Genomic DNA, 24,741 nt, shown 5'->3' with positions numbered 1-24,741 from the left:
TGTAAGGGGAGGAGTAGGCGTAACAAGAGAGGTAAATGGAGATCATGCTTAGGAGGGCCTGTATTCCGTGCTGATTGATCGAAATTGTTTCTCCTGAAAACAGCGGGAAAGCAGTAAAAGATGTAAACACAGATATAATATGGTTAGAGTCATATTTTAGCTCTTCTAAGATCTTTGCATCTTTATATAAACTATAGAGTCAGCTTGTCTATTTCTACAAAAAGGATCGCTGGGATTTATATTGAGATTGGATGATGAATCTGAGGAGAATTCACATCGTAACAGCACTGAGTCTTTTTGATCGATAATCATGCTGTATTTCTTCACTTACGTATGCCTTCCGAAATTTTCTCCATTTTATGGTATTCAGTGTGTAGAATTTATACATAATTTTGTTAAATTTGTCTCTAAGCTTTTGATTCTGTTATAAATAGTAATTGTTAAAGTTGTTAACAATTTGTTAACAAGTCGTTTGTTGCTAGTACATTAAGATACATACATTTGGGGGTTGGAGCAATAGCACAGTGGGTAGGGCGTTTGCCTTGCACACAGTCAACCCGGGTTCGATTCCCAGCATCCCATATGGTCCCCCAAGCACCGCCACGAGTGATTCCTGAGTGCAGAGCCAGGAGTAACCCCTAAGCATCGGCTGGGTATGACCCAAAAAGCAAAAAAAAAAAAAAAAAAAACATACATTTGGTGGGGTATATTTTTTAATTTAATTTTGTCTATTTTTTTTAACCAGACTGAGAGTGTTTTTTATTTTTTTACTTCATTATTTTCTTTTTTGGTGGGGGTTCACATCAGGTGGTGCTCCTCTGTATTCAGGGGTCACTCCTTGCAGGTCACTCCTGGGTGCTGTGGATCAAACCTGGGTCAGCCACGTGCACGGCAAACACCCTGCCTGCTACACTGTCACTCCAGCCCCAACTGGTAGTGTTTATTCAGAGGATTCACCGCTGTGTTGCTTAGAGAACATTGCAGTTCTGGAGAAAAACCAAGAGCTCCCAAATGCAGAGCGTCCAGTCCAGCCTTTTGAACTATCTCCCAGACCCCAAAAAACAACTTTAGAGCCAAGCCCAGTGGTGCTTGGGGGCTACTCCTGGCTGTGTGCCCAGCAATCATTCCTGCTGGTGAGCACCAAACTGAGGTTGGTCCCGTGTAAGGCAAGCTCCTTAGCCCCCGAATTGTCTCTCTGGGACCCCCTAAAATATAAATTTCTTACTGACATTATGCCCTTAAACTTCGCTAAGTGCATTTATTTATTTACTTTTCAGTTTGGGGACCATACTGAGTGGTGCTTGGGTATTATTCTTGGCTCAGTGCTGAGAGGTTGCTCTTGACAGTGCTCAGGAGACCACGTGGTACCAGGACTTCCTTCATACAAAGCTTGTGTCTCTAGCCTCCTGAACTGTATCTCAAGATCCTTGAACTCTCTGTAATGTATTTACTCTTCTGCTAAATGTTTATTACAGATTCCTGTAGCGTTTTTATGGAATCCTCAGATTTTTCTATGATTTAATCCCAAAAAGTGATTAATAAGTTCAGTGTGATTTCCCTTGAGCTTGAGGTGTCCTGTGGTTTGAGCAACTCTGAGCACCAAAAAGAAGTAGTTCAGATCCTGGAGCCCAGTCATGTGATCCAGCACTCATTTCAGCTGGAAGAACTGCCTCCTGGCCCTGGAACCATAGCACAGCAGGAGGGTGCTTGCCTTGCAGACAGCACCTAGGTTCAATCCCCAGCACCATATAAAATCTCCCACAGCCCGCCAAGAGTGATCGCTGCGTACAGAGTCAGGAGTGAGCCCTGAGAACTGCCAGTTATGGCCCAGAAATCAAAAAGTAAAAATAAAATTCACCCTATTTAAAAAAGAAAAAAAAGAGGGGGGCCTGAGTGATACTACAGTGGGTCAAGCACTTACCTCCCACGCAGCCAATCCAGGTTTAATTCCCAGCATCCCATATGGTCCCGCCCACCCTAAGCCTGCCAGAAGTAACCCCTGAGCACTGCCAGGTATAGCCCCCAAACCAAAAAAAGAATTGTCTTCCTGGAACAGACCCATTAACATTTCTATGCTGTAGTCTATATCAGTGTCTCCAATCCATAGCCGCATAGCCCACGTGGGCCCCCAGGATATTCTGTGGACCACGGGTAAGGATTGTATAACTGGGAAGCCACTGTGCAAGACTAGGGTGCCATCAGTAGGATGAGAGTTACAGGAAGGAAACACAGTCAGAGAGAATGCCGTATTGTACAAAGATCAAGAAATGCTGGTCTAGGGGGCTGAGAGACAGTACAGCAGGCAGTTCTCTTGCCTAACGCAGGGCTGACCTAGGTTCAATCCCACCTCCTCATATGGCCCCTTGATTACAGAGCCAGGAATAAGCCCTGAGCACTGCTAGTTGTGGCCCAAACACAGAAAAGCAAGACAAGGACAGCAATACTGGTCGATATGACAGGAATTGTGTTTTTGAAGCCAGGAATTAAAGTCAGAACCCCAGGCGTGAGAGGCACACGCCCCACCACTGAACTAGAACTCCACCTGTGACGTTAGTGCTGAGGCATGCTTTTTGTTTGCTTGTTTGTCAGTGTTTTCAATTTTGAGACATGCTTTCTTTCGTTCATTAGTGTGGGTCTCATCCCCCATGCTTCCCGGCTTGGTAGCCATACCTGCCAGGGACTACTTGCCCTCTATATATTAAGCATTGATGTTTTTATTGAGTGAGCGAATGAGTTAGAGACTAAATGTGGAGAGGTCACGGCTGTGAGTGGTAGCACACCTGCTTTCCAGGCTACAAACTTGGTCTCTGGCACTGCTCCGCATCACCGCGATTTTTAGCTCCACAACAAATGTGACCTCTGGGCATCCCAAGAGTAGCAAGAGGGAAAGGGAAGGAAAACTTTAGTAATTAGAAAAATCTAGGTAGAGAGAGTAATAAAAGAAAGGAATGAGTGGCAAATGGTTTCAAAAAAGTAAGCAAGGAAAAAAAAAACAATAGAAAAGGAAAAGAGGGAGCAGAGCAGTAGTACAACAGACGGGGCACTTGCCTTGCATGCACACAGCTGACCCAGGTTTGATCCCCAGCACGCATCTGGTCCCCGGAGCTTGCCAGGAATGATTCCTGAGCACAGAGTCAGGAATCAGCACAAGTTTCGCTGGGTGTGGCCGAGACAGAGAGAGAGAGAGAGAGAGAGAGAGAGAGAGAGAAGAATGGTTCCATGGAGCAATATCATGGAACAAGTGGAAATTGTACTATTTTAGAGATGCTGAAGTTTGGTCTTCATGCATCAGTAATGTATCATGTTGCAGTGTACCACATTGCACACCAAAGTTCCGTGACAAAAACCCAAAGGTTTCTCTCGTCGTTTGATAGCTACATAAAGTGAAGATATCTGTGGTATAGAAATTATCTTTTGCTAGGATTCACTGTGATCCTCAGGAAAACATGAATGACTTACTGGCACTTTGTGGTGAAAGCGGTGATAGCACTTTGTGGTGAAAGAAGATTTCCAATGCAATTCCTTTTGTTTATGCTTTGAAGAACGCTCTTCAGAAATCAGAAATGGCATGTAATGTAGGCATTCGTTTAAGGATCATACAGACTTCAGTTTTTTTCCTCGGGCTGATTGCTTAACTGGTTGTGTTATTAGTTGTATGGTTGAGCGAAGTTACGTGTTTTTGTCCAAATTTCCTAATTTGGAAAATGAGATTGCTGTAAGAGTAGAGAGAATGCATGTAAAATATATTGAGAAGGCTGGATAGTTGTAGCTCTGTTACTGTTACAACAAAAACGGACTAAAATCTAGTCAAAATGAGAAAGCTGTTACGCAAATGAATAAAATTTTTGCATTATTTTCTTTTTTTTCTTTTTTTTTTTTTTGTGCTATAGAGGTCATTATCATTACAACCAGGGATGTCCAAAAGGCTCTGAGTGCAGAATTCAAGACGAAAATGAAGACAGATATTGTGTGTATTTCTGATGAAGCTGATATGGGAACTGCAGATTCTCTGCGTCACATATATCCAAAACTTAAGGTGAAAAACGATCTGTTGACTTTGACTGTTGAAAATGATATCATTTCATTGAGATTCCAGCACATTACATGTTACAATTAGCATTTGCCTAGCATGTTCCACCTTGCAGTTTTTTCCGGAAGCTGGGAGCAGAAGTATTTAGGGCCACCCAGCAGTGCTCAGGGACTCCTGTCTTGGTGCACAGTTGTGCTGGTATCAAACCCATACCCCCTGCACATACTCCAACCCACTGAATCATCTCTCTAACACTCTCTCTCTCTCTCTCTCTATATATATATATATATAATATATATATATATATATATTTGCTTTTTGGGCCACATCCAGCCATGCTCAGGGGTTACTCCTGGCTGTGCACTCAGTAATTACTCCTGGCAGTGCTTGGGGTACCATATGGGATGCCAGGGATTGAACCCGGGTCAGTCACATGCAAGGCAAACACCCTCCCCACTATACTATCATTCTGGCCCCCCATTGTATTTTTTTTTTTTTTTGCTTTTTTGGGTCACACCCGGTGATGCACAGGGGTTCCTCCTGGCTCTGTGCTCAGGGGACCATATGGGATGCTGGGAATCGAACCCGGATTGGCGGCGTGCAAGGCAAACGCCCTACCCGCTGTGCTATTGCTCCAGCCCCGCCCCATCGTATTTTTTAATGTATCTTTTTTTAATCACCATGAATTACATAGTTACTCATGATTATGCTTCAGGTGCACAATGTCCCAACATCGTTCCCTTCAGCAGTCCCCACCAGCTTCCACCGATGTCCCCACTTTCCTCCCACCCCTATCCTGCCTCTGTGAAAGCACTTTCCCCCTCCATGATTGTCTTCTTGGTTCCTTCCCTAACTTCTTCTCCCACCCCACGCCAGTGGCAAGCTTCCTCCTGAAGACCAGTTCTGGTCTTTCTTTCTGATGCCATTAAGCGTTTGCTATTTCCCCAGGAAGTTTCCTTATATCCCACATATGCTAGAGGTGGTTCTGAGTCTGACTCTCTCCCTCTGCCTGACTTCACTTAACAGGACACTCTCCAGATTTATCCAGGTAGCAGCGAATTTCTTGACTTCATCTTTTCTTAGGGTCCAGTTGTATTCCACGTGTATAAACGCCCTAGTTTCTTTATCAGGTCTTCTGTCCTTGGACATTTGGGTTGTTTACAGCTTTTGGCTTTTGTGAATAGTTTCAGCCCTTTAGTGTTGCTTTAAAAACCCTGTGAGCCAGAGAGATAGTACAGGGTCTATCTGAGGTAGACCTTTCAGGCTCTTGTCTTGCATGCAACTGACCCTATTTGGTCTGTGGCACTGCAGATGGTCCCAAACACTGTATGCCCCAAACTGCTCCCCGATACATGTATTTTTGCATCGCATACTGGTTGTCCATATGCTTTCAGCTGCTTTTTGTTTCATTACTAGTATAGATTTAGATGGTTAGTTACCAAGTCATTGGTGTCCAGTATTCTGAGTACCAGTACATCTTTATAAAAAAAAAGAGATACATTTTATGTGTCAAAGGATTCCATGAACAGCGAATTGAATATGTGGTAATAGAAATCAGTTGACTCTGCAATGAGAGGTTGATTATGAAGAAATACAAACGAATATGCAAAAATAACATTCCCCGGGACAGGAGCGATAACATGCAGGTAGAGCACTTACCTTGCACACGGCCAGCCTGGGTTCGATCTCCAGTATCTCATACGGTCCCCGTGCACCACTAGGAGTAATTCCTGAGCACTGAACCAGGAGTAACCCCTGAGCACTGCCGGTGTGTGCCCTCCACTCCCCTCCACCCCGCAAAAATACCATTCCCCAATGCAACATAAAGTCCAAGCATGATAATATTTGTGCTGTTTTTGTTTTGTTTTGCTTTGGAGCTATACCTGACTTAAAGGCTCACTCCTTGCTCTGCACCCAGGGATCACTCCTAGTGGGTTCAGGGGACCATATGGGATACTGAGGATTAAACCCAGGTCAACTGCATGCAAGGTAAACACTCTACCTGCTGTACTGTCTCTCAGCTCCAAATTTTGTGGATGTTATTGTTTTGGTTTGGTATTTTTGAGGACATACCCAGCGTGCTCAGGGGTTACGCCTGGCCTGGCTCTGTGCTCAGGGATCACTCCTGGTGAGGTTCAGGGCACCAAGCTGAATGCTGGGGATCAAACCCAGGTGGGACACATGCAAGGCAAGCTCCCTGCCTGCTGTACTATCGCTTCAAAGCCGGCGTTCTCAGACTCTTTTAAGGGAACGTAAGTGAATCAGAATGTGAAATGTGTGAATGGCTTTCTTTTTCCCTTCGAGGCAGCCCCCCTGGAAGTCATTCATTGTCCCCTTACCTGGTTGCCCTGTGTACAGTTCTATAACTTCTTCACGGTCATTCTGGAAGTTCCATTCTCTTTCCTGTGTTGAGTGCCCTGGCTCCTGCTTCCTGTGTTTCTTCTCTCTTGGTTTATTCCCTGATTTCAGGGAAAGCCAACCCTTATCTTCTTAAAAAGAGTATGGACGAGAAATACTCGAGAACTTGCTTGTATGGAAATGTTTAATTCTACCCTTACTCCTGAATAACTAATATTTATGTAGAATTTGAGGATAGAAATAATATCCTCTCAGAATTTCCTGCCGTAAGCTCGGAGACAGATGTACACTGCTTTGGTGGCTGTGCTAAATGTAGCTTTCCCCTCCGAGTTTATCTTTCACTGAGGTCTTGTTCGTGCTGGATTCTAGTTCACGTTTCTGCTTCAGTTCTAGCACTTTGTATTTCCCTTTATTTTTTGTACATTTGAATATATTTGGAAGACATTTTGTGATGTCTTATCAAAAAACTTTTAGGTACTTGTGACAAGATCTGTAGGTTCTTAATTCTCCAGTTTCCCAGCATAAGAAACCTCTACACCGAACACTTTATGTGCATCCTCCAGCTACATTCTGAGGTAGCTCGAATCTTGATCTTCACTTTACAGGTGAGAAAAATGAGACTCAGGAGAAAAAAAAATCAAGCAAGAAAATAGGGCTCAGGGAGCTTGAGTTACAAGCTTTAAGTTCTGTTGGAAAGACCATGAATTAGATGCTAAAGTCACAGTAAATGCATTTAAGTAATCGAAGGATAATAGAACAATATTTGGGGACCAGAGCAATAGGAGGGCTTTGCCTTGCCCTCAGCCCACCCACGTTCGATCCCTGACATCCCATGTGGTGCCGTGAGCACCTCCAGGAGTGATCCTTGAGTACGAAAACAAAGCAAAACAAAAAATATTATAACGTCTGTTAGTACAGCTAGATGGCACCTGTCTCAGTGGAAACTGAGTTTTTTTCTCGACAGCACAGCAGTGGAGTGGGTTAGGGACGTGGTTTTCGTAATTAGCTGAAAGAGTCCTGTGCACCCTCTAGAGGAACAGTGGAGAAACTACTTGGACGAACTGATGGAAAGGAAAGAAAGCTTCCTAAATGTCATTTCTAACTGAGTCCTTTTGAGGGGGCCACTCCCAGAGATTCTAGTGCCAGCGGAGGTGGGGATGGGGGTGAGGTTGGGTTTGTCACACCCAGTGAGCCAGATGTACTATCTCTGTGCCCTCTCACTGGATCTTTTAGGAAGAATAGAAATTTGTGATAGTAGGAAAAAAAGAAAGCATAAGTATTCCTACTGAAAAAATGGGAATAAGTAGGACTTATTCCCACCAAATAAGCCCCCCAAAAGCGTGAAACTGTTGGCTTTTTTTTTCATTTTAGCAGTTGAAAAATTACTATAAAACTTTTCTTATTATGTTTCTTTAAGACTTTTAGGAGCTGGAGACATAGCACAGTGGGTAGGGCGTTTGCCTGCACGCGGCCAACCCGGGTTCGATTCGCAGCATCCCATATGGTCCCCTGAGCACCACCAGGAGTAACTCCCGAGTTCAGAGCCAGGAGTAACCCCTGTGCATCACCGGGTGTGACCCCCCCCCCCCAAAAAAAAGCAAAAAAAAAAAAAGACTTTTACCTCATCTATGTTTCTTTGAGATGCATTAAATGACTTCACTGGTAGTCCTTTTTCTTTCCCTTCCTGGGTGTTAGCCTAAACTATACGTACATGTAAGGTTGAATCTAATCACTTTCTCTAGAGTTTGAACAACTCTGGAGAGAGCATAAAGGTAGTTGAAAACTGGGACTGAGGAGCAGCGGAGACCTGCTCTGCAATATCATTTGATGATTTACACTGGATCTCTGCAGTCAGATGAGCACTCTGAGGAGCATTATAGCTGCTCTAAAGCTTTATAAATGAAATGCATTTTACGCAATGAATTTATTACCTAGCTTTTTTTTTTAAGAAAGAGATTTTCAGGGCTGAAGCAATAGCACAACGGGTAAGGCATTTGCCTCGCACGCAGCCGACCCGGGTTCGATTCCCAGCATCCCATATGGTCCCCCAAGCACTGCCAGGAGTAATTCCTGAGTGCATGAGCCAGGAATAACCCCTGTGCATCGCCGGGTGTGACCCAAAAAGCAAAAAAAAAAAAAGGGAGATTTTTCTAAAATAGAGAATTAAATTACTGATCATGGGGTGTTCTAATTTTCTTTTCCTGAAACACTTGCTCTGAAGATCGCAAAGGAAAGCTTCCACACTTATTACTTTGTGTATCTGGCCTTGTGGATTTTTCTTTTTTCCTTTTCGGGCCACACTCTGTAATGCTCTGCACTCAGGAATTACCTACTTGGCAGGACTAGATGGGATGCAGAGGATTGAACCCGGGTGGGCCACATGCAAGGCAAATGCCCTCCTCATTGTACTGTTGCTCCTGCCCCAACCCAATGGATTTCTAATCTCTAGTCACCTTGAAAGGTAGATGGTATAATGTGTGCAAAGTGCCCCACCTGGGCAGGTTCTGGGCCAGGACAAGAGCGTAGTCCTGGGTTTGAGGTGTCTTTATGCCTCTCATCTGCCCTAGGCATTTTCGTCGTGTAACTTTTTACACTCGAGCTTCGGTACTTCTTAAAATCTACTCAAACTCCAGCCTCTTGGCTTTAGACTACACTTGGTTTAGCGTTTTCAGAATACTGCTTTCTTTTTTATATGAACATTTTTGTGTATTTGTATGTACATACACATTTTTTTAATTGTTTGGTTTTGGGGTCACACTTGGCAGTGCTCAGGGACTACTCCCAGCTCAGTGCTCATGGAACCCTGTGGTGCTAGGGATCAAACTTGGACTTAACCTGAGAATAGCATGTGCACCAGCCCATTGAGCTGTCTCCTTGGCCCCTAGAACTCAGTGTCCAAGTTAAGTGGTTCTAAATACATACGGAATGCTTAATTAGATATTTTTGTATGAAACATATTCTGAAATAAGAAGATCAGGGGTCAGAGTGGCAGTATCGTAGGTAGGGTGTTTGCCTTGTATTCAGCTGACCTGAGTTTGATCCTTGGCACCCCACCCAGTTCCCTGAGCCCTGCCAGGAGTGATTCCTGAGCACAGAGCCAGGAGTAAGCCCTGGCTTACTCTGAGCACTGCCAGATGTAGCCTTCCCCTATCCCACCCCACTCCCCAAGAAAAAGAAGAACATCAAACATCTAGACTGAAGAACTTCCTCGTGGGGTTTATTGAGCCCTTATCAATCAGCCCCAGAATTCTCATTTTGCAAAATATGCTGTGGTTGCTTATTAATATCTCCTAAGTGGAAGGAATTTCAATTATTCCTAAAATGAGTAGTTAGAGAACAGGATAATAAGATACTGAAGAGACTTCAGCAGCCCCTTTATTTATTTATTTGCTTTGCTTTTTAGGTCACACCCAACGATGCACAGGGGTTCCTCCTGGCTCTTGCACTCGGGAATTACTCCTGGCGGTGCTCGGGGGACCGTATGGGATGATGGGAATCGAACCCAGGTTGGCTGCATGAAAGGCAAACGCCCTACCTGCTGTGCCATCCCTCCAGCCCCTTCAGCAGCCTTTAATAGATTTCCGTAACCTGTGTTGAGAGTAGGACTTTTGAAATTTTTTCTCTTTGCAACTCCTTTTTACTCAAAATTTTACGCAACCCTGATTATATAGGTATGCAGAATAGACATACAAATCAAACACTTAAGGACTGGGGAGATAATACAGTAGGTATGGCACTTGTCACTGACCTGTGTTTCATCCCCAGCATCCCATTTAGTCCCCCAAGCCCACCAGAAGTAATCCCTGAGTGCAGAACTAGGAATAACGTCTGAGTACTGCTGGATGTGGCCCCAAAACAAACAAATCATTTACCAATAATGAATATAAAAACAATTTTTTTATAGTGAGACATCATGAGGTACAGTTGCAGACTTACACATTTTTGTGCTTGGGTTTCAATTATACAATGATCAAACACCCATCCCTCCACCAGTGCCCATTTCCCACCACCACGGATCCCAGCATCCCTCCCACCCCCCAGCCCCCATCTCACCCTGCCTCTGTGGCAGGGCATTTCCCTCTCTCTCCTTTTGGGTGCTGTGGTTTGCAAAAGAGGCATTGAATGGCAATCATGTAAAAACAGTTTTTTAAAGTGTGTGAGTCCTGACTTGGAGAGATAGTGCAGGAGTGAAGGTACTCGCCTTGCAAGGCACTAACCCCAGTTTGAACCCTGGCACTGCATGTATACATAGTTCTGAGGCACTGCTGCTAGCAACCTGTGAACACAAATTCAGGAGTGGCCCCAGAGCATTGTTGACTTTGACCCAAACTCCCCCAATCCCACCAAAAAAATAAGTAAATTTACGTGACTATATGGGGTTGCAACCCACAGTTTTTAAACATTTTGGGTTTTAACTCCAAACCTTAAACAGCTAGGTTTTTGAGGTCTGGAGCATTAGTACAGAAGGTAGTATGCTTCTCTTTTTATACAATCTAACTGAATTTGATCCCCAACACCCCATTTCATCCCCTAAGTCCCACCAGAAGATCCCTGACCGTGGAGGCAGGAGTAAGTCCTGAGCACTATTGGGTGTGGCCAAAAAACCCAAATCAAAACAAAGAGCTAGGGTTTGAAGTCCGTATCTTACATTGCAGGTCTCACGGATTCTCTTTAACTTAGAGATTCAGGCAAGCCCATTTATCCTCTGCCTCAGTTTCACAGTCAACAAAATAGGGATAATGATACCAGCAGACTGGTTGTTAAAGGTTTAGTTATTTAAGTCTTTGATGTAGGTAAAGGACTATTGTTATACGTCTTCTGAAATAGCTAACATGCTACAACAAAGAGCAAACTATGCGGCTGAAATCCCCTCCTCTGAGACGCTTATTAGATTTAGCGCCTGCTATTTTTAGATGGTTAAAAAACCTAAATGCAGGTTATTTTCAGTTGAGTGTTTGATGTCTTTATCAAATTACAAATCTGTCATTCTTTCATGGAAGCTTTTATTGTGCCCAGGGATTTATTTTTGGCAGCTTTTTTTTTTATGCCTGGAAAGAATTGAGTACCCTTTTGTCAGGGGCAAGATCTGAGAACCTGGTTCCAACTTGTTTAAAGACTTTTTTTAAAGGTGGCAACTTTCCTTAGTACTGTTTTGGTGGGCTGTGGCTGCCTCCGGGGCAGCAGCGTATCTCTGCGCGTGCTGTCTTTGGTTTGTCTCTCTTCCCTTCCCTTTGTTGTTGCCATGGTGGGGTTCACACACTTAGGTGCATGTGCCCGGGACCACGTTTCTTGTGTCCCTGGGATCGCTGTTATGCCTCAGGGATCACCTTTGGCAGGTGGGGCAGTGCTGAGGCTCAAACTCATGCCTGCGAAGGCAGACTCTGCAATTGCGCTGTAGTCTTCGTGGGGTGTTCCAGGCAGAGAACAAAGTGCTCGGAGTTATGGCAAAACAGATTGGATGAGGAAATTTGAGGGAAAAAATTCCCCCAAGCATTTCAGTGGAGTTTTTCTCTTGACGGTGCTCACCTGTGTTCACAAGTTGAAAATGCTTTCCGTCTCACCTGGTCACGGGTTGTTCCATGTTGGACTGCCAGTCTGTGGACTGGCATTTCTGCAGCCCAGGGCTGAATTTGGTAACTGGCCAATTTTCCATAAAGATCCGTTATGCACTGAAGGACTCTTAGGATGGGTCAGCAGGCGGAGTAGGACAAGATCTGATAACCAGGAATTAGGATAGAAAGTCCAGACTGTTGTCACAAGCCCTGTTTATCTCCAGTTAATGTGACTCCTATGGCTTAGATATTTGGGAGCTCTCGGTCTACCTGGCTGCCCTGCTTTGAATCTTTTTTTTTGTTTTTTAATTTTTTGGGGGTCACACCTGGCTGTGCACACTCCTGGCTCATGCACTCAGGAATTACTCCTGGTGGTGCTCAGGAGACCATATGGGATGCTGGGAATCAAACCCGGGTCAGCCTCGTGCAAGGCAAACGCCCTACCCGCTGTACCATTGCTCCAGCCCCACCTGCTTTGAATCTTAAAGTCCCGCTCCAGCCTGACTGGGGGAATAGGTCTGTACAGTAGTTGGGGAGTCAGGATGATGTTAGCATGAACATAGAAAGCCTTCCCTGGCTTTCTGCGACCGAATCGTGTTTTCTATATTTGCACAGAGGATTAAAATTCTGTGTGAAATCATTATCACTTTCTTGCACTAGACTATGGGAACAAGATGAAAAATAAGAATTTATTCTTGGACTGGAGTGATAGTTCAGTGGGTAGAGCATTCATTTGCCTTGCATGTGGCCAATCCTAGTTTGATTCCTAGCATCCATATGGTCCCCTGAGCATCACCAGGGCATTCCTAAGTGCGGAGCCAGGAGTAACCCCTTGAGCATCATCAGGTGTGGCCCAAAAACAAAAGCAAAATTATTCCTGGAGGCTAGAGCAATAATCCAGGGGTTAAAGATTTGTTTTGCATGTGACTGACACCATTTCAATCCCCAGTACTGTGTATAATCCTCTAAGTACCACCAGGATAGATCCCTGAGCACATCAACAGGGGTAGTCCCCAGAACTCTACTGGGCATGGCCCCAAAAGTAAAAACTTTTTTTTGATTTGTAAAAGAATTTATTCTTGGACTGAAGAGATAACTCAAAGGTCTAAGCACATGCCGGGCGTGTGGAGGCCCTTACTTCAACACCCGGCCCCACATGGTCCCCAAAACACTACTGGGGTGATCTGTTGGCCCCCACACCTCAGAGCCCAAGCAACACTATTGCCACGCCCAGGCACTGAGCCTTTCAACGTGCACTGAGGGACAGAGTATTGCCAGAAGTGACCCCCAGTTCCCCTGTGCTCTGCTTGAGAGAATACATCCTCCCCACAAAAAATAATTCACCCTTGGACTTGATGGGCTCTGCCAATCTTCCTTCCTTCAAGTCTCGAACCCCTGCTTCTGTACACTGGGTCCTGGCTCCAGTTGTCAGTCCCATCCTAGACAAGCATCGTGCCAGCAGCCACAAGCGCTTCCAGAGACCATTGGGTCTTCTCTAATGCTCAGCCACGGATCTCTGCTCCCCACCATCAGAGCTCTCGGTGAAAAGCCTGTGCCTTTCCCACACCTGACAGGTGCACGCCCCTCCGTGATGCTGTACTTCCAGGGTCCCAGCGAGGGTGTGAACTCTTCAGTCTCCAAAGCCATGTTTGGTGTTGCAGCCTCGCTGCTCTCCTGAGCGGCACATGAGGCAGAGTTGTGATGGTGTTTCCCACCCTCTCTCAGGTCTCCCGCTGCTTCTGCCTGTGGGGACATCGCACCTGCAGGACCACAGTACCGGGAATCTGACCTCGCACTGAGAATGTGGGCAGAGCCGAGGAACTTCCCTGTACTCCTAAGAGTGTGATTTTGTGCCATCTTTCCCCCTCCCTCCACCCCTCCTTTTTTTTTTCTTTTTCTTTTTGTGATGACTGGAGGCCACACACACATACACACACACACACACACACACACACACACACACGTGTTCGGTTGCAATACTTGTTGGAGGTTGCACACTTTAGTTCTCGTGCCCATGATCGTGCCCGCCAGGGCTCACACACTTGCTTGTTGTGTGCTGCAGGTTAGTGTGGGCAGCTCTGAGGATCCCAAAGGGTCCCAGGGCCAGGCCTGAGCACAGGCATGTGGATGGTGTTAGGGATCCAGCCTGACAGCTTATGCTTGCAAGGCAGGCATTGTAGCACAGAGCCATGCCAAGGCCCCCAGGAAAGGCCCCTCTGTTCTCTTTTGTTGTTCTTATATCTTTGTGTTTTGTAAATTATTTTAAAAATCTTAGACAATGGGGCTGGCGAGATAGCACAGCAGGTAGGGTGTTTCTCTTGCATGTGGCCGACCCGGGTTCGATTCCCAGCATCCCATATGGTCCCCAGAGCACCGCCAGGAGTAATTCCTGAGTGCAGAGCCAGGAGGAACCCCTGTGCATAGACAGGTGTGACCCAAAAAGAAAAAAAAATCTTAGACAGTACTGTTCATAATAGGGTTTCCTGCATACAGTGTTCCAGTGGCCCACACCCCACCAGCATGCCCCTCTTCATCTGCCACACCATCCTGCACCACCACCCCCGCCCCATGGTAAGCTCAGTTCTGTAGACCAGTTCTCAGGCTCTGTTACCTTGGCCATTTGTTACTTTTAGTGTGTTTCTCTGGGCTGGAGCGATAGCATAGCGGGTAGGGCATTTGCCTTGCACGCAGCCCACATGGCCGACCCGAGTTCGATTCCTCCACCCCTCTCGGAGAGCCCGGCAAGCTACCGAGAGTATCTCGCCTGCACGGCAGAGCCTGGCAAGCTCCCCGTATTTGATATGCCAGACACAGTAACAACAAAGTCTCCAATGGAGACGTTACTGGGCCCGCTCGAGCAAATCAGTGAACAACGGGAGGACCGTGACCGTGACTGTGTTTCCCTGCAGCCCACAGAGCAGAGAGATCCTTATGTACCTGCCCCTCTCCTAACTTCCCTTCGCCTGAAACTCTTCGGTTCCATCCCACGTAGTAAATTGCATCATTTCATCTTTTTCTATTCTTAATATGAAAATAAAAATGTCTGTAGGAAGATGCACGAAGTAAGTGTTGAGCCTGCATTTAAAAATTATAAATCTAGCCCAACTTCCCCCAGGACAGCTCTGTCTGATTTCTTTCCTTTTGGACAACCCTGTCTTTCCTCTTACGAGGCAGCAGGTTAACTTCCTTATGCTTTCGGAGTCGCGAACCTTTGTGGCCCCATCCTAATTTTGAATAGAATCTGCAAGGTGGAGGAGGGCACTCAGCTCTGGCAGGAAGAATGTTGTTTCTAAAGACCTGAAATAGGATGTTTTTATGTGTTACTCAATTTAAACAAGGAGTGATAGGAAGAATGCTATGTTTCAGTTCCTTTGGAAAATGGTTTGGATGCCATCCAGGATTTCTACTGGTGGGCATCTACCCCAAGAACACAAAAACATTAATCTGAAAAACAAAAAAAAAAACATGCATTTCTGAGTTCATCATAGCACTATTTACAATAGCCAAGGTCTGGAAGTGACCCAAGTGTCCACCAGCTGATGCGTGGATAAAAAAATTGTGGTCTAGGGCCAGAACGATAGTACATGTGGACATTACATGTGGACCTTACTGCCAGGAGTAAGTCCTGAGTGCAAAATCAGGAGTAATCCCTGAGCATCACTGGGTGTGACCCTAAAAGACCAAAAAAAAAAAATTATTGTGGTCTATATACACAATGGACTACTACTCAGCTCTGAGAAAAGATGTTGTTTTGAAATTTACTGCAACTTGGATAGAATTGGAGCGGTGTCATGCTCCGTGAAGTGAGTCATAAAAGATAAATTCCAGATGGTCTCATTCATATGTGGACTATAAAGATACAAAGCAAGGAAATAGACAATCCCCAGTGCAAACTAATCCCGAGACATGACCAATAGAACTGAAAACTACTCCCTGGCAGGCCTTGGTATGGCTAGGAGGGTGGTGTGGTAATGGTGGGAAGATTTTCGAACACGGTGGAAGGGCTGAAATGATAGTACGTTGGGGAATGAGTTTACATACTGCTGACCTGGCTTCAATCCCGGCACCCCATATTGGCCCTTCCAGAAGTGATCACTGAGTGCAGAGCCAGGAATAAGCCCTGAGCACCACCAGATGTGACCTAAAAAAGAGAAGAAGAAAATAATGGAAGGCAGAAGTGAAACACTAGTGGAGGGACTGGTGTAGTAACTTTGCAACTGTTAAACAGCGACTTCAATCGTATGTAAACTATGATACTTAACGGGGGGGAAATAAAATATATATATATTATATTTTCATATATATATATATATATATACCATTCCCTAACTAAGACCAGAAATGGCATATAAAGCAATGTGTAAACATTAGAAAATATGCCAAGTAAAAATATTTTTTTAGGGGGCTGGAGTGATAGCACAGCAGGTAGGGAGTTTGCTTTGCACGCAGCCGACTCGGGTTCGATTCCCAGCATCCCATATGGTCCCCTGAGTACCGCCAGGAGTGGTTCCTGAGTGCAGAGCCAGGAGTAACCTCTGTGCATCGCCAGGTGTGACCCAAAAAAAGCAAAAAAAAAAACAACAAAAAAAAATTTTAATAAAATGCTTATATACTCTATGCTTGTTTGCCAGTACTAGGTTATAATCAGGATAAGAGATAAAAGAACTCCGTATGAAGCTAGTAGTGTGGGGCATAAAGGAACCAAAAAAAAAAATGGAACCCAATTGAGTGATTTGAGGTCGGTAATGAATCAGAAAAGACTTGTTCAGAGGAGGTAATAAATTGACTCTACCCTTTTAATGTGACGAGTAGTAGATGGATAGGTGTTCATTCTTGATGGATGAATATATAGTGGGGTGGGAAAGAGAATAGGGAATGCATTCTTGGCACTTCAGCAAATTAACATTAGCTCTGTAAGGGGCAGTTGTGGGAGAGAAGATGGAATTAGGTACCTGAGCCCTGTTTTGAAGATCCTAGTTTTCACTCAGAGCACCCCAAAGTGAAAACAGCATGATCTCCACTACCCAACCGCCGCCACGCTCCGGGTTGCTTTCCAGACCCCGTGGCTGCTTCATACCATAAGACACTTCCTACCCATTTTCCATAATTGCTACACCATATTTGATGGGGTTCAGACATTAGGCAACACATCATAGAGAGAAATATATATATATATATATTTATAATATATATGTATTATATGTATATATACCTCTCGGAGAGACCGGCAAGCTACCAAGACTGTCCCTCCCACCTGGGCAGAGCCTGGCAAACTCCCTGTGGCATATTTGATATGCCAGAAACAGTAACGATAACAGGTCTCATTCCCCTGACCCTGAAAGAGCCTCCAATCATTGGGAAAGACAAGTAAGGAAAGGCTGCTAAAATCTCAGGGCTGAGAGGAATAGAGATGTTACTAGCGCCCACTCGAGTAAATCAACGAACAATGGGATGATAGTGATACAGTGATACAGTATCATGCTGAGAAATTTAGACTCGGGGCTGGAGAGATAGCACAGCGAGTAGGGAGTCTGCCTTTCATGCGGCCGACCCAGGTTCGATTCCCAGCATCCCATATGGTCCCCTGAGCACTGCCAGGAGAAACTCCTGAGTGCAGAGCCAGGAGTAACCCCTGTGCATCGCCGGGTGTGACCCAAAAGAAAACCAAAAAAAAAAAAAGAAGAAAGAAATTTAGACTCAGTTTCATACTGCAGTGGTCTTGAACATAAAATGTTTGTTCTCAAAGCTAGAAGGTTTTTGGGATGAAGTACTAGAGAAAATATTAGACTTCTATTCTTTTAATTCTATCTCTCATTGTAAGTATATTTTGAATATGCTCGAGCAATGTTCTATAAAGACTATTATATCATCTACAGTGGTTTGTGGATTTTTAATTTATTTTGGTGTTTGAGCCAGCAAAAACTATAAACAACAATAAGCTATGATCCCAGCTTATTCCTGGCTCTGCATTCAGGGATTACTCCTGGCAGACTTGGGTGCCAAAGACCAAAGCTGGGTTGGGCCTATACAAAGCAGGCCCCTACTCTCTGGCCCCTGGTTTGTGAATTCTTAAATAAAACTTAAGTGATAACTGGACTTTAAGTAGTGATAATACTTAAAGTAGTGATAAAATTCAACATTTTATTTTTGTTTGGGGAACGCTCTTTTAGGATATCTTTTTTTTGGGGGGGGGTACACCCAACAATGCTTAGTGGTTCCTCCTGGCTCTGCACTCAGGAATGACTCCTGGCAATGCTCGGGGGACCATATGGGATGCTGGGGATCAACCCCAGGTCAACTGTATGCAAGGCAAACACCCTCCTCAAACTGACTTCCATACTACTCAGTAAAAGTCAAGTGGCAGCTGACCCTTCGCTCTGGCCCCTAGGATATCTTTAAGCCAGGAAATAATAGTGGAAATTGGGATATGGATTAGAACAGGAGAAGATTGGAGACAGACCAGATGCAAGAGATCCACATAAGAAACTGGAAAAATGTTTTTATGATCTAACGATCCTGAACTAAGATCATTAGAGATAAAGGAATAGGGTTGAGACCATTGAGATTTGGGATAGGAAACTGGACAAGGAGAAAGACTTCAGACCTAAACTCTGGCCAGGTTTCTGGCTTCAGATCCTGGGTGGTGGGTGACATAAAGATTCAGTAAGAGGGGCTGGAGTGATAGCACAGTGGATACAACATTTGCCTTGCACGCGGCTGACCTGGATTCGATTCCTACCATCCCATTTGGTCCCCCGAGCACTTCTAGGAGTAATCCCTGAGCGCATGAGCCAGGAGTAACCCCTGTGCAACACCGGGTGTGACCCATAAAGCACACATATACAAAAAAAAATTCAGTAAGAAACACAGAAAGGACATGTAGCTCTAAGTCTAAGGATGATCATACTTACTTCCAGAGTGACTGGCCACTACTTTCCGCACCTTCTGCCACAGCCTCAGTAAAAGTCAAGTGACAGCTGACCCTGCGCTGTGCACTTTGCAGTGTACAGAAGGAAATCATCTCTGAGTATTTTCACCCGATACTGAGCACGGTGAGGGCTCTGCAGTTAGCCATGGTGTTTATTAAAGTACCAAACTGCTCTTGGGGAGTGAATTAAGATCGGATCACGGGAGGAAGTGTACTTTGTGACCATTCATGAAAACACCAAGTAGCTGAATTCATTAGTTCCATATGGGCAGGGGTTGGGAGCAGGGTGGTGATGTGGATCGTGGTCATTGTTTCTGGAAGTACTGGGTCGATGAGTGGGAGCGTGGTAGTTCCCTTACCCTGACACTTCTTTTCCCAGGGAGTGAGTGTGTTTTTCTTTCTCCTTGCATGGGAAATCGTTTGCCAGATTGTGTTCTTTATAACAATCTGTCATGGAAACGGCTGCCAGAAAGTGGAGAGAGGCTATTCCCAGTAGCGATCCCACTCCCGCCCCCCCATCCCCACCGCACACACATACATCCGGTTTTCTGATTCAACTTTTGTTTTTCCTTCTAATTTTACTCAGTGGTTTTGGCTTGATGGAAAGTGTTCTCGTAAGAAAAGATTTCTGGGCTTCGCTCTGGCGAGGCAATCGGCTTTACTGAGCATAATGTGTTTCCCTGAGTCCAGGCTAGCTGGCAGCCGTTTGAATTCCTGGGTGTCTTGATACCTCCCCAGATACAAAACTGTTGTGTTCCGCTTTCCCCTGAAGACCTTGTATTTTTTTTTTTGTCAAAAATGCACACACTGGGTGTCCTTTTAAGCTGTCTTTTGGTTCTGAACATCATCACCCTCACTCTTCACAAGCAGAGCTTTGTAGATGGTTTCCCCCCATCGATCCCTTTTTGGCCCAGAAATTTTTACGTGCGATAATACAGCAGGTAGGACATTTACTTTGCATACAGCTGATCCAAATTCAGTCCTCAGCATCCCATATGGTTCTCCAAGCACTGCCAGGAGTGATCCCTTAGTGCAGAGGTAGGATTAACCTCTGAGCATTGCTGGGTGTGGCCCCAAAACCAAAACAAATTAATAAAGATGACTTAAAAAAAATTTTTTACATGCCCTCAGGTATATAATTGGATATATACAAATCAAATATTCTCTGGTAATACAGAGAATCTTAAAATTATTTTTATTATTGTAGTTAAGGTAACTAAAATTGTATTTACGTTCATGGTCTTGATGAACACTTATTGCATGCATTTTTATTTAGTTGTTTTGTTTTAGGGCCACACCTAGCTTACTCCTGGCTCTGTACTCAGGACCACTCCCAGTATTGCACAGGGGACAATCTGGGGTGCCAGGGATCTAACCCAGGTCGACTACATGAAGGCAAGCGGCCTGTCTGCTGCGCTGTCTCTCTGGTCTCAGGTTTCTTTTTTAATCCCCTCACCAAACTACCTACACTCCTGATTGCCACTGGTGAAAAATATATCCATCTAACACTCACATTCATATACAGGCAGTAATGATATTCAAAGCGCTTCATTCTTATTTCTCTTAAAGGTTTGCCACATTTTGTTTTACTCTCTCTCTGGCCCCTGCATAATTTATTTTCAGACAATTTCCTTAATAATTTTTTTATTTAATTAAACAACAGATTTACAAAGTTATTGATAGTTAAGTTTTAGGCATATTGTAGTAATATTTCCACGCCAGTCCCACTGCCAGTGTCAACTTCCTGCCACTAGTGTTCCCGTGTCCTGTCCCCACCTGTCAACTTGACAGGCACATTACAAAGTTCCAGTGGTCGCCGCTTAAATCCCGTGCTTTCGGTGTTGTTGAGTGTGTGTTTTGGATATATGGCTGTACCACTCACCCATATCACTTGCATAACTGAAGCCCTCATGCCTGACACATTTTCATGATGGGGTCCTAACCCACAGTTTTAGAAGCAAGTCCTAAAGGAGCAGCCAGGCCTGAGGCACACTCAGAACTGCTGGAACAGAGGGTCAGGAGGCCTGTGGAGATTTCCAGCTGCAAAATAAATAAGTAAACAGGTGTGTTGTTTGTGTTGATGTTGGAAAAGTTTCAGGTAGCAGTCTGTGTGTCCCAGCAACTTTCAGATTAATGACATTTCAGATACACGATGGCTTTCTACTCCGCTCTGTTTACCCGAGTCTCATAGTCACAATAAGTACTTCCTAGTTCTTTCCGGTGTCCCTACTTTCCTCTAGACTCTAGATAGTAGAATAGCTGTGTTTGTAGAATGGCCCTACTACCATTTTTTCAGAATTGAAAATGAAAACAATCGTCACCTTAGAGCTTTTCTAAAGCACAAAGAAAGTGGCATTGTGGAAACATCGGATTTGCTTCTGCCTTTGTTTACCTTTTAGCCTTGTTTCTTCTTTCACGGTTTCCAGCTTTGGAAACAAGATGCATTGATGAGACAGCAGAGCTTTGGCTTTGGAAGTGGTGGAATTGTAAAGGGGACAGGAATGTGTCTGGCCTGGGTGTGCCTTGCGTGGTGCATTCATCCCTGAGAACAGAGGCCGGAGCGGAGCCTGCTGAAACAGCACCCTCATCTGCATCCCAGGCCTGCCCTTTCAGACCTGCCGCTTTCTTTTCATACCGAGAACAGATGGCAAGCAGACACTGGGCTGGGGAGGGAGGGGCTCCTTGGGGATTTTTCATTCAGTTTAGCAAGAAGTCATCTAAAAGCAAAAGAGAAAAGTGAGACTGCAGACTGTTCACAATTATGCCGGACTTGTTTGGCATTCACTGCCCTGACAGATTTATTTCTCGCGGATATTGAATGATAACAGCATTTACTAAGACAACGTTGTCACCACTTCAGGGGCCTCTGCACTAGGGTCATTGTCACTTGAAGTATACTTAATAGTTCAATTGATTGTAGGACAGTCAGCTTGCCCCCCCAAAAAAAAAGTCAACTAATTAGAAAGTCTTAGAAAAAATAGAAAGTGGTTTTTTTTTTTTAATTTTAATGAAATAGGACAGCTTCTGTACTGCTAGAATAGCAATTGTGTGGGTGTCTTTACTAATGGCCCGTGCTCCCTGCCTTTCTAAGCATGGTTGTAAGAAGTTAGATGCAGGCTAATTTGCTCGTCTTTGGAGTTCCTGGATGGTGAGCTATTATATAGGCTAAAGATTTTTCTTTCCCTTAAAAAAGATGCTTTTAGGGCTCTATATTTCTTCCAGCCAAGAATTAAGATGAGAAGGAATCAACTTCTTATAAGTAGGGTAAAAATTCAGTTTTCAACTGCTTCACCCTCAAACAGCTCCAAAAGAATTGCTTACACTGCGTTTCTCAGCTTCCTTTCAGAGTGACCTGCTTCCAACCTTCTCTCTTCTCTATGGCCCTCCTGTCTTTCTGATTAACCCTCTATAGAACCTTGTGCCATGCCCGCCCCCCCCATTTATACAGGTTTTTTTTGGAGGGGAGGGATGCTTTGGGGCCACATCCGGCAGTGCTCAGGGGCTCAGGGGTTACTCCTGGCTCTGCATTCAGGGATCACTCCTGGTGATATGGGGTGCCGGGGATTGAACCTGGTCAACCCACATGCAAGGCAAAGCACCTGCCCCGATGTACTAACTCTCATAATTTTCATCTAAGGGCCCACAAGAGGGGCCTAAGACCCCAGTTGGGAAACACTGGTTGAGACTATATATAAGTTATGTGTAGTGGGGAAAAGTGATATATAGGCTGGAGAGATAGTACAATGGGCCAGTGGGCAGAACGCTCACCTTGCATGCAGCCAATCAGGGTTCAATCCTTAGCATCCTGTACACCCCCCCAAGCATCACCAGGAGTAATTCTGAGTGCAGTGCCAAGAGTGACCCCTGTGCATCAACAAGTGTGGCCCAAAATCTAAAAAAAAAAAAGAAAGAAAGAAAGAAAAATGATGTTTTCTTGGGTACAAATTCCATATTCACAATAAGGAATTTTAAACTATAATATAAGACATCTTGAAGGGTTTGCTTTACTTTCTGAGCCAAACATTACTCTCTGCTTTAATAAAATGTGAGTTGAAGTCATCCATTTTCCCACCCAAAGAAGGAATCTTGATTTTAAATTAAAATTCCAGAAAAGTTGGAACCTTTTATAAAAATGTTTATAGCACAGAGGGTAAGCGTTTGCCTTGCAAGCGGCCAATATGGCCAACCCAAGTTCAATTTCTTCGCCCCTCTTGGAGAGCCTGGCAAGCTACTGAGAGGGCAGGGCAAAGCCTGACAAGCTACCCGTGACATATTCAATATGCCAAACACAGTAACAACAAGTCTCACGATGGAGATGTTACTGGGCCCGCTTGAGCAAATCGATGAATAACGGGAGGACTGTGACCGTGACTCATTTTATTCTTGAATTTGTAATAACCCAGTTCGGTGTTTTTCAAACTCTCTAATGTAGTAGAGCCTGCTTTCAAAACCAGCACTTAAACAGAAGCCTAGAAAATAAAATTAATGAGATGCTGAGTGAGAATAGTGGGTAAGGTGCTTTTCTTGCTTGTGGCCGACACAGGTTCAATCCCCAAGACCCCACATCGTCCCTCAAGCACAGAGCCAAGAGCAAGCACTGAGCACACTGGATGTGGCCCAAAAACAAACCAAAAATATCAATGAAATGAAAGTGAGGGCTGGGAATGTAGTTCTGAGCACATCCGTCACATGTACAGGGCCCTGGGCCTAATCCCAGCACTGTGACAGGGGCCAGGCTTCCTTGGGAACCTCTGGACGTCTGCAGATGTGCTCTGGGTGCACCGAAACTAGTGAAAAGCATTGATGCATCTCAGCCACCTCACAGTACAAAATTATTATGTGATTGGTAGTAAATTAATACTAATATGAAGCTTATAATAAATTAATATTCATGTTATAAGAATTGATATAGCCAATTTAAATTTCAACATAAGGGCCCCTAAGCACCGCCAGGATGGTTCTGGTGGTCCCTGGCACTGACATCGTAGGACTGGCACAGCACCCCCTCCAGGGACCCTCACATTGAACCTCTGCCTGGTTGGCTGAAAGTCACTGGGCCCCCTGGGAACGGCATGGGAGGCTCCCTCAACTTTTTTAAATTGAAAATTTAAGGGATTTCTTTTCTAGTTGATTCTTTTTTAGGTCTCTTTTTTTCTTCACTTATAATAAAATGCCACATTAGAATGTACAGGTGGAAATTTGCTTAGTATTTATTAAGTAGCCTTGGGCTGGGAAGGTAGCTTGCCTAGCTTGCATGAGACCCCACATTAATGCCCAGTATTCTATGGCCCCTTGGGCACCATCAGGTACATCGCGGGTGGCCCTTCAGCACCACTGGGGTCGCCTTGGTGACCCCCCAACATAGCTGGCCAAAGCAGTACCACAGTACCAGGCCTGGCACAGAACCATCACCAAACTCTGACTGAGTATTGCTAGGAGTGGCCCATGGACCCTCCAGTACTGGTGGGGAGGTCCCCCCAAAATATAATAATGAAATAAAATATACTGAGTAGCCTTTACTACTCCTATTTAATATTGTCTAGTCTAAGTGTCTTCCAACTTTCTAAAGAGAACTTGGCTGCGCAATGGTTTCGTGACTCAATAACTGCCAGATACGTTCATCATTATAACCCAGTGAATGGGTCTTAATTTATTTGTTTATTTGTTTATTTCGGCTTTTTGGGTCACATCCAGCGATGCTCAGGGGTCACTCCTGGTTCTGCACTCAGGAATGACTCCTGAAGGTGCTCAGGGGACCATATGGGATGTCGGGGATAGAACCCAGTTGGCTGCATGCACAGCAAATGCCCTCACTGCTGTGCTATTGCTCCAGCCCCATTAATGGGTCTTTAAACTACTGAGATTGTATTTCT

At 44.7% G+C, this 24,741-nt stretch overlaps 1 protein-coding gene across 1 annotated transcript in view; it reads left to right on the top strand.

The window, feature by feature from the left end:
• Positions 1-24,741, top strand: part of EIF2B3 (eukaryotic translation initiation factor 2B subunit gamma) — a 109,687-nt gene that overhangs the window by 5,162 nt on the left and 79,784 nt on the right. Inside the window, exon 3 of the mRNA XM_056130925.1 lies at positions 3,891-4,036. Within this exon, the coding sequence (XP_055986900.1) occupies positions 3,891-4,036 (146 nt within the window). The remainder of the gene's footprint in view (positions 1-3,890; positions 4,037-24,741) is intronic.

Source organism: Sorex fumeus, unplaced genomic scaffold, assembly GCF_029834395.1.
Source record: "Sorex fumeus unplaced genomic scaffold, SorFum_2.1 ptg000082l, whole genome shotgun sequence".
NCBI lineage: Eukaryota > Metazoa > Chordata > Mammalia > Eulipotyphla > Soricidae > Sorex > Sorex fumeus.
The sequence above is the reverse complement of the archived record's forward strand: the minus strand, read 5'-3'. Positions and strand labels throughout refer to the sequence as shown.